General features: G+C 39.8%; 1 protein-coding gene across 1 annotated transcript; it reads right to left on the reverse strand.

Moving 5' to 3' along the window:
• Nucleotides 1-343: 343 nt before the first annotated feature.
• On the reverse strand, nucleotides 344-6,161 carry svip (small VCP interacting protein). The gene is made up of 4 exons (XM_085462048.1): nucleotides 5,494-6,161; nucleotides 5,172-5,222; nucleotides 4,109-4,225; nucleotides 344-1,836 (listed from the first exon to the last, which is right to left on the reverse strand). The coding sequence occupies exons 1-4, from the start codon at nucleotides 5,554-5,556 to the stop codon at nucleotides 1,822-1,824; spliced, it is 246 nt and encodes an 81-aa protein (XP_085318174.1). The 5' UTR covers nucleotides 5,557-6,161; the 3' UTR covers nucleotides 344-1,821.
• Between the last annotated feature and the right edge of the window lie 3,871 nt (nucleotides 6,162-10,032).

Raw genomic sequence — 10,032 nt, forward strand, 5'->3', positions numbered from 1 at the left:
ATGTCAAATGCATCCCTCATGAATGATATCAAGTCATTTGGAGCCACAAACAACATTCCTGTGACAAAGTAGAAGATACTATCAGTCTATTTAGCAACACAAGCAAAGATACATTTAAAAAAAAGAGGCACAGACAACATTAAACAAAATCCTTAAATATAAAGAAATTGGGGGTGGCTCAAGACTTTGCACATCTCTGGCTACACCTGAACGACTCTAGACACATCACAAACTGTAAATATTAATATTTGCTTATATTTTTGTCAACTATATTAACAGTGAAACTCTACCACTAAGTATTACCTCTAAAACTGTGATTCTACGCATGAAATTGACACAAGGGTAGCAGAAATGTGATTTATTGTAGCAAATAACATTGGCTAGATTTCTTCTACAAAATGACAAGAGCACCAGAAGCATTTAAGGAAGGCTGTAAGAAACGCACTCAGCCAAGTAAGTCAAAGAAAATATCTTAAAACATCCGTTTTCTCCTTCATATTCCTTCAGTCTCGTTTCCATTGTAGTGGACTTGAACCTTCGAACGAAAGTGAGCATATTGGCTGATGGTGTGCAAATAAGTGTGTAACAAAAGCTTCAGTTGTAGTATGGCAATTCACAAACATTTCTCATTTAGATTAAGCAGCCATTCCATCCGTGTTTGCATACACTACAATTCAATGCAACAAACTCAAAAACTGTGCGTGATAAACAAAGTAATTTAAAAAAGGGCTCTATTAAAGTAGGGCAAAGACTAGTGCGAAGAACTAGGGCATTCTTATTGGCTGGAGAGTGCTCTACAGTTGCTCTACATCAGGGGTGTCGAACTCCAGGCCTCGAGGGCTGGTGTCCTGCAGGTTTTGGATCTCACCCTGGGTCAACACACCTGAATCAAATGATTAGTTCATTACCAGGCCTCTGGAGAACTTCAAGACATGTTGAGGAGGTCATTTAGCCATTTAAATCAGCTGTGTTGGATCAAGGACACATCTAAAACCTGCAGGACACCGGCCCTTGATGCCTGGAGTTCGACACCTGTGCTCTACATTATTCAGCAGTATTTATTAGCTGCTGCAGTTTTTGTCAAGTATAAAGTTTGTGCTTACCAAGGAATCGCCGCATTAGATGCGCCACATAGAGTTCACCTACATTCTCAGCACAAAACACCCATTTTTCCCCCCAATACAAACACACAAAATAATGACCCCAATGTGGTCTGTGTCACTGACTCGCCTCGGTGATGAGCAAGGAGCCCATTATGAGTTGGGTAAAGATAGTCAAGTTTGCACTGTTTGCACTAGTCTTTGAGTTGCCAAATAACAGAGCCCATCACAAAGTGAGTTCATGCTAAAAAGGTATATCCAACTGTTAATGGATATACGTGGAATACTCTGACTAGGAAAACCAAACACACTGAGGGAAGCTCTGTATTAATGTACAACTGCATATTATAGCGATGTTCTTCCATGTTACCTAATGGGAGTCACTGTACTGCAACACTGTATCTAATCAATCTTCACACAAATCTCACATAATTGTGTTTGCTTGCACATTACTGTGTCACCCCTGACTCGACCAAAGGTACAAACTGGTTTGTATAACTTGGCAAATTCTGCTGTGTTTTGTGTGGAATAACTTAACTGTTTTGCACCTGACAACTGTAGACTCATAACATGACACAGATACATAACAAGCAAAGAAAAGAAAAAAAAGAAAACGAAAGAAAAAGTAAAAACGGACAGCAGTTCCAACATCTTTCAAGTCATCTTGCAGCAATACGTTATATATTTAGACATCCGAGTTCAGACTTTACCATCAGGATTTTCAGCCCACCTGCCACTACAGGAAAAAAGAAAAACACAACACAACAAATTACAACAATGTTTATCATTCACAATGATAAATAGCAATCATTGATATGAAATTATCCTCTAGAATAACCAATCACTTCAAAATACAGTCACATTTTAATTAGCTTCAAAACTATTATAAAAGTTCTTTTGCAAATGTCAAAGATTTTTCTAGTTTAATTTTTTTTAAAAAGCTGACTGGTAAAGTTCAGGCCAGAAAAAAGAACACAAACACAGACATGCTCGAAGTGGTGTTTAATGATTTCTAACCCATCTTATGGGTAACTACTAGGGGTGCAACGATACTCGTATCGATATTGAACCGTTCGATACAGTGCTTTCGGTTCGGTACGCATATGTATCGAACAATACAAAATTTTGAATTTATTTTATCAACTTTCCTTCTGACAATGCTGTCTGTGTTGAGCGCTCAGTGGATCTGCGCTCGACAGTGCAGCCTAGGCGGAGTAGTCGAATGCAGATTCACTGAGCGCAGGGCAAGCTAGCGAGACAGAAGTTAAGCTCTCCTTGCAACATGGCAAATTGAACCCCCCCCACCCTCATTCAGATGTGGCGTTTGGAACTATTTTGGTTTTCATGTGACGTATGACCCTGAAGGTAAGCGCGTCATGGACTAAAGTAAAACAGTATGTTGGATGTACCACGCAATGCTCAATTACATTGGTGGGAACTAGTGTGTTAGCGCAGTTAGCTCGTTAACGTGTTGACGCCGTCCAGCCCCATGCACGGGGCGATCCACGGTAGCTCGTTAACGGAGATTTGCCGTGTTGTGGCTTTAACGTCATTTCAACGAGATTAACGCTGACAGCGCTAGTGGGAACACAACGAATATGACTGCACATTTACTCCGACAGCATCCTAGTGCAAAGACAAGTGGAAGCAGACAAAAACAACAAGCACGCATGCTACAAACCCGAGTCATACCCGAGTCATTTAGACAGCCGTTAGCACATGATTCTCCTTATGGGGACCTGATATGTTTAATATGCTGCTGAGAATATAGCCCAGAAGAAGCGGATAGTATAGCTTTTATTTTGGAAAGAGCCATTTCTCTGTAATAAACTCTCTTTTCCAAAGATGAGTGATTCCTCAATCAGATATATTTATTTTTTTTATTACTTTGTTGTTTCAGCAACATTAAATTTAAAAACTGTACTTTTGAGTTAAAATATATATTTATAATTTTAATAAATGACAAATTAAAAAGGCATGAACATTTTTTTTTGTATCGAAAAAATATCGAACCGTGACACCAAAGTATCGAACCGAACCGTGAATTTTGTGTATCGTTGCACCCCTAGTAACTACATGCTGTGCAGCTGTGTTCAGGTTTTGCGTTTCTGCTTTATTACTTAAAGTAAAACAATGGAAACTATGCTGGTGCTGAATGTTTCTGCAGACAGGCCGGAACATAAACACCCCTGTTATCTTCTTCACTGCTGTGGTTTGGATTGACATAAACTCCATGTCAACCCAAAGTTCATATTTCAAATTCCAAATAACTCCCTGCTGTGTTTCAGACATTTTGTGCATGAATTTACGTTAAAACAATAAAAATAAATAAAAACATTCTGCAGCCTAGTGTCCCCATTCCTTTTTACCCCTTATTGAAGTGTGAATATTTTTTATGATGTTACTTGAAGATAAAGTGCATAAGCACACAGTCTAAAGAACAAAAATATATGCCAATACATAATTCAGAACTGTGTTTGATAGTGTGTTGGTCCTGTTGTTATGTTGGCTTGGTTGTGCCACTTTGTGTTCGTAGCTTTTCTAGCCTTGTGTTTTCATATCTCAGTGTTGATTAAAAAGGGCAACTTGTTCTTTTTTTAATCATATGATGTTTCAATTATTAAAGATGCAAAAAAAACTTTTTTAATGAGTTAATGAATTCAATTTAATGTAGCCCTAAAAATAAGACATGCCATAAGGACTTTTACACCTGAGTTGATAAAATACAGGTATAGCTCATCTATAAGATTTATGATGCACTCAAGACAAACTTTTAAATGAGGCTCTGAAGGCAGGATGTCTCATTTTGTTGAAATATCTTTACTGAGGAGATGGGTCAAGGAGAGGTATCGAGCATGTGCAATCCTGTGTCTCTCAGTATAACCAAAGCGTTTTTTGATCACTTTGATTCCCTCTGAGTCATGAGTTTATGGCCCACCACTGCCACTATCTACAACAGATACTTCTGTTTTTAACCCGCTAAGTTTGAGGATAAACACACAACTGACCTTCAGCCCGCCACCACCACCTGACACAGAGGTGCTCATCGCTTGTTTCTCAGCTTCTTCCTGTTTTTTCCTTTTCCTTTCGACTGCTTCTGGATTTTTAACACCCCTGTACGCCGTCTGGAAAAAAGTGTGGGGTATAATCAAGTGCCAAGATGCAACAGCTTGATAATAAGTGTTTTGTTTTGTCTATATTTTCAGCATATACAAACAGTCTCAAAAGCATGCATGTGGGTTTTAATAAATTATTTTACCACAACCTTTCAGGTGCACACAAGGCTTGTTCAACCACAACCAGCGAGGGGGCATTCAACTGCCAAATAAGGCAGTTCAGCTGGAGGTTGAAGCAGCTACTTTCAGCAGTGCTGTGCTGCTCAACTGAGACGACTGTGGGTTGTTAGAGACCAGTGCTTTGACCTGCATCAGAGTGTGAACTGTCATGGTGTTGGAAGATTTAAGGATGAAAACGGTGACTGGGAGCACAAGGTTGTGGTAGTTAAGCCAATCCAGAAGACTCACCTGGCCAGGTAGAGTTTTTCACCCTGGTCCAGGTCTACTTACCTTGAGAGAACTCTAGTGCGTCTCTTTTTCAAGTGGGTTTTCTGTGCGATAAAAAATACTCACCACACTGTAAACTAACTCCACCTTTAATACTGCACTCAGTTACCAGATTACTGGGTACGTATGTGGCGCCAAAGACACAGTCCAATACATAAATACCGGTAAATAATACATTTTGTGAAGTTCAGTTTTTGGTGAAACTTTTGTTTGTTTGTTTTTTTACAGAGCTCACTTTAAGAATGGTGACTTTTATTCATATTTTAATTCTACTACCAAAAATGCACTTCTAGTGATGTTATAAAAAAGCTAAAACAAAAAACAACACAATTCAACTTCACTGCTGATTTCAATGAGTGATGGCAGAGTTCATGTTTGTACTTGTACTGAATAACACACCTCTGCTATAGCGAGCTGCACCCAGTAACCTGGTAAATGTACTACACACGTGTAACAATGTTTTAGTACTTGAAAAATGGACAATAAGACGCGACTCGTCGTAACTTACCTCTTTTTGTCTCTTTTCGGCGGCTTCAGCTAACTGTTGTCTCCGGGTCTCCTGTTGGAAACATGGGAAACTTGTGAGCTAAAGCTGTCCTCTCTGAGCTAAGCATGTTGGGCCTGAAGCATACTTATTAACATGCCGCTGTTCACATACAGTCAACGCCTCCTCTGCGTTACCTACCAGGGCCCATTGGTGTCCTAATGGTGATTAATCAAATTCACGTGGGCTCAGCTAATTCCTATATCAATTCGTACTCATTACTACTATACAGCTGACCGAATTATTGTTAAAGCTGTGTAATAACAATCATAGTAACTTAACTTACAGGATCTGGAGTGACCACAACGTCGTCCGCTGCTCCACCAAGGCACGGTAAGCACATCCCCATACTTCAGTTTTTAATTTAGGCAGTAAAAGGCAACGCTGAAAATTAGTTTTCTCTGTTTTCGTGGTGCCTAACTACAAAACTAACTAGATGGCAGGCCCGTTTATAATGCTGGGTGAGAGTTCAGGCAAATAAAATAGGAGCAGCAGCAGCTTCTATTCCCAACTACTACTACTGCTGTTGGGTCATCTGGCATAACGTTACCGTTAGCTACGGAACATTAGCATTCTAGCTAGCGGCTACCACTACAAGCCCAGCTGCGTCTCCAAGCCGCATGATAAATTACTCCTCCTCGCACCTCTTGTTTAATCGCCGCGACATTTGGAAAACAGCAGTGTGGAAGTCAGACGCCTCAGTCAAATGCTTTTTTTCCTCCTTTGAGTTTGTTTTGGTCCGAGATCAACTGGCTGACGAGTCAGCCAAAGTATGTTCACTAGCGATAGGTTAGTAAACACTCTTTTACTGTTCGCCTCCAATAAAAACAAGAGTAACCATACTGCAATACCACCATGAAAAACACAAAAAATTTACTACTGTTTTTAACAGTTGACAGTACAGTAAGTAGTTGTAGTCTTATTTAGTTTTTACTCTCTGAATAACAATTAGGTGTAGCGGGACTTTGAACATAACTAGCTGACAAGGGGCGGATACTTCGCTTGTAGATAGGTCAGCAGCACCGCCTTGTGGCGAAGAGTGGAACGAATCGAATGAGAAATACTTTATATTCTTTTGTTACAACGACAATAGTAATGATAATGATAATAATAATAATAAACCTAATAACTAATATTAACTAGCAGGTATATTTCTGCTAGATATATAAACTGTTTTATTCAAGTGATAGCAGGTGGGAGTGGAGTTGAATATGTTACAGAAAGTGCTCTGCTGCTTGTCCAGTAAGGGGTGCCGAGGGCAGTTGGGATTTTCCCTGATGGATAACAGACCTATTCTCCACCACGACAAAAGTGTCCAGTTTGCAGCCAGTCATAGACCCAACCTTCCTAATCGGTTTATGTAGTATGCTGGTGTCACCAGCTCCCCAGCAGACCACTGCAAAGTACACTGTGTTCACCACAGCTGAGTGACAGAAAATATCCATGATTTTGCTGCACACTTTGAAGAATCTCAGGAAATTAGATCTTGCTCATCCCCTTTTTGTGTATGGCATCTGTGCTGATCTTCCACTTCAGCCTGATGTAAATGTGGATGCGCATAATCAAAATAATAACAAAATATACGACAAAAGTCCTTTCAGATCTACAAACAAGCCTCGTTACTTAGCAGAAATTTTAAAATGTCTTCGGTCACTTATTTTGGTAGTTATTGTCAGTCAGAATGAGAATCAGAATACTTTATTAATCCCTGGGGAAAGTATGTAAATTAGTTATCTAACTTGTGAAATCCAATTGTCATCTGGGCATCTGCATGGAGTCCAGTGAAATCTGATAAAGGTTTACTGACTTACACTCAAAAAAGGTATTACAAGCTCTTGTTTCCCAATGGTAGTTATGCATTTAACATCATCTTTGCTCTTTTGAGAATTTTTATCACAGATTGTAATTCTCTCTGGTAACAAGTGTTTTTGCTGGATATACTCCCCTGTAATAAGATATTATAATACCAGGATATTATATCCTTTTATTCTCATTCCCACAAGGACTCTCGTGGTGTACACATAACTACCTTGCAAGCAGAATTCACCCCCTATAACCTGCACAGTAAATGTTGAAATGATCAGATCAACAAAAATGTAAACAAATGTTTAGGGTTCATTATTCCCTATAAATCTTGTTTTGAAGCAAAAATGAATTAACACAACAAAACGCTAAAAAGTTTTTATTTAAAAAAAAAAAAGACCCTTAAAGGGGTGGATAGATTCACAGTATGTTCTCTTAATACACTTACACTCTAACTTACACAATCTCCCGAGAAACCTTTGTGTGTGAAATGAGTAATGTTCCATAAAGCACTCAATATGCTACAGTCAATAGTCTGAGAGTTTAATGTTGTACCCCTCTTTGTCGGACCAAACCTCAAACTCCACCCATTCATCCCTGCTGCAGCGTCTGGGCTATTTCACAGCTTTAAGTGCTGCACTGTGGGACTGACAGGTCCATGAGGCTGCACAGCGCTTGCAGTTTGTGCAAGTTATCATTCAGAAACTTATTGATGGGGGAATTATACTGAAGGTGGAAGCAAATGCAATGGAAGTTAAGGCGTCACAAGCTCTAGGCACCTCCTCAGGTAGGTTCAGCTCACTTCTGAGCAGCTAGCTGTAAAACTAAAGGGCTTAATATTAGCTGACTTGATAGACTTGATATGATCTGTTATACAACGTTATCTTATTTCACCCAGCTTGCTTATTTAATGGCTTTGCCTTTGGTAACAAACCTATTTGCTGGCTATACTCTCGTGTATATGCTGTTCAATATTCAGCTGTTTTCCCGCTCTTTTTTGTGTGGAATAAACAAACGCTAATATTATGCAGTCATTCAATAACATTGCATGCTGTAGCAGTGCATGCTTTTCACAGTGCTTGCAACATGAGCATCTGATGAGAGCATGAATCTTTCATATGTATGAAACATGCTGGTAATGCTCCTGATGAACACTGATACTGGTGGGTTAATTTATTAATGAAGCATGATGTTAAATGAATAGCACTTGGAAGTGAAGTTTCATCATGGTCAATAATAATTTTCCTTGGAGAGGTGGGTGTTCTTCATGTCATTTTCTATAAGTTAGGAAGAGAGAAAGTGGCCCAGCTTGTGCTTGACTAGAACTGATGCGCCTTCTTGGAGCATGCTAACTTATCAGTGTCTGCACAGCACTCAGGAAAGCTCATTGTAATCTTGTACTGAAAACCTAAGTGGTAAGCCACAGACTGATAAAAGTAAAGAAACTTATTTTCTTTTTTTCCTAGCGAAATCCAACAAACATGTCTTGTGTCATTCAGTTCAATGAGGCGGCTAACTAACGCACGAGTGGAGTGGCTTTTATTAGCTGCTCTAAATCACCTCTGCCACAGGCAATCGGGGAAATGGTAAATGCTGTGGTTATCCCATCTGTGCTGAGTGGGCGATGTATGACCAGGGGACAGGCGCTCTTGAGGGGGAGGGCGCGGGGGCCAAATCGTGACGTGGTGGCGCGGCAGGAAGTGTCATGAAGTGGTCGCAAGTCATCAGGAGTTCAAAGCTGTGAGTGTATTCTGGTCCATTTGGGTCACTTCTCCCTGTGACTGCCTCACATGAAGCAGAGATGTCACAGAAACAGTTTCTGATAGCGAGCGACCCGGGACGTGACCAAGTAACTGTGCCCACGATGCTTATTTTGTAAATGTCAGGTTTTAAAATCCCAGTTAGTTCACGCTCCGAGAGTCGCTGCAAAATGTTATCTCTTGCTGAAAACAATGAACTGTAACGAAAACAATACTGCAGAATGACAGAGTGAAGCTGGATGACTTTAACCTGAAACTTCTGTATGAAAAACGAGGCCGTAGCTTAAAGTGACATGAGTGTTCAGGTGAATATGCAACATTTTTTTTCCTTTTTTGCTGACAATTTGTATTTTTTCAACTTTCCAGCACTGGACACCCGATTCCTTGCTGACTTTTGTAACATATATCAATCAATTTATATAAAGAAAAACACAAAAATCAGGAACAAACTGATGACCCAGCATAGGCAGGTGTTTTCTGAAATCCTCTTCTTCTCTTTTTTTTTTTAAAGTAAGGATAATAAAGGCAACAGGAGGTTTCCCCTGTGCCCTCTTGTTACACTTGATTCTTTTTGTTCTTTTTGTTATAGTGTTGACAGGCCATGCATACAGACCTGCTGCTTCATAATGCATTTTTTAATAAATCTGAAGAAGGCCAGTATATTGTTCAGTCACTTTGGATTAGAGAAAGAAGCACGCATGTTACAGCCATTTATGTGGCCTAAAGTGATTCACACAGACTAATGTAAGCTGTCCAGGCTCATAACAGCTTGGAGTGGTCATCGTGTAATGCAAATACCACACAGTAAATTTCCCATACGCGGACATGCACCTCCCTTTAGCTTACATGTGTTAAAATGATAAACACTTAGGCCCTTTTTATTGAATTAACAGCAGGGGAAGATGTGCACCTGACTACACTTATCACGAAAAATTACATTATCAGCTGCTGACGTTGACAAGTTTTAGCTGGCTTGAGTGCGAGCACATTAAGCAGTTAAAAGTCCAGTATGTGTTTCTGGGATTTGTTGTGTTCGGTCATGCTTGTGAGTCCAGCCCTCAGGAAAGTTTGGCTGCCGTGTAAAACGGAAATAAACCAAAACACTTAAAAAAAAAATCCAAAATGAGCCAGACATTCAAATTGTTTTTTTGAACAGAGCTGTGAGCTTTTAATGGAGTCACTCTTTCCTCGACAGCTCATCGCAGATTCGCGTCTGTTTGAGACGGGGATTTAGTCAGCTTTGAAACGCACTTGTTTAAATA

Source organism: Copadichromis virginalis, linkage group LG7 (genome assembly GCF_057382275.1).
Source record: "Copadichromis virginalis isolate Kocher_CV1m ecotype Utaka linkage group LG7, C_Virginalis_male_GT1.1, whole genome shotgun sequence".
NCBI classification, from domain to species: Eukaryota; Metazoa; Chordata; class Actinopteri; order Cichliformes; family Cichlidae; genus Copadichromis; species Copadichromis virginalis.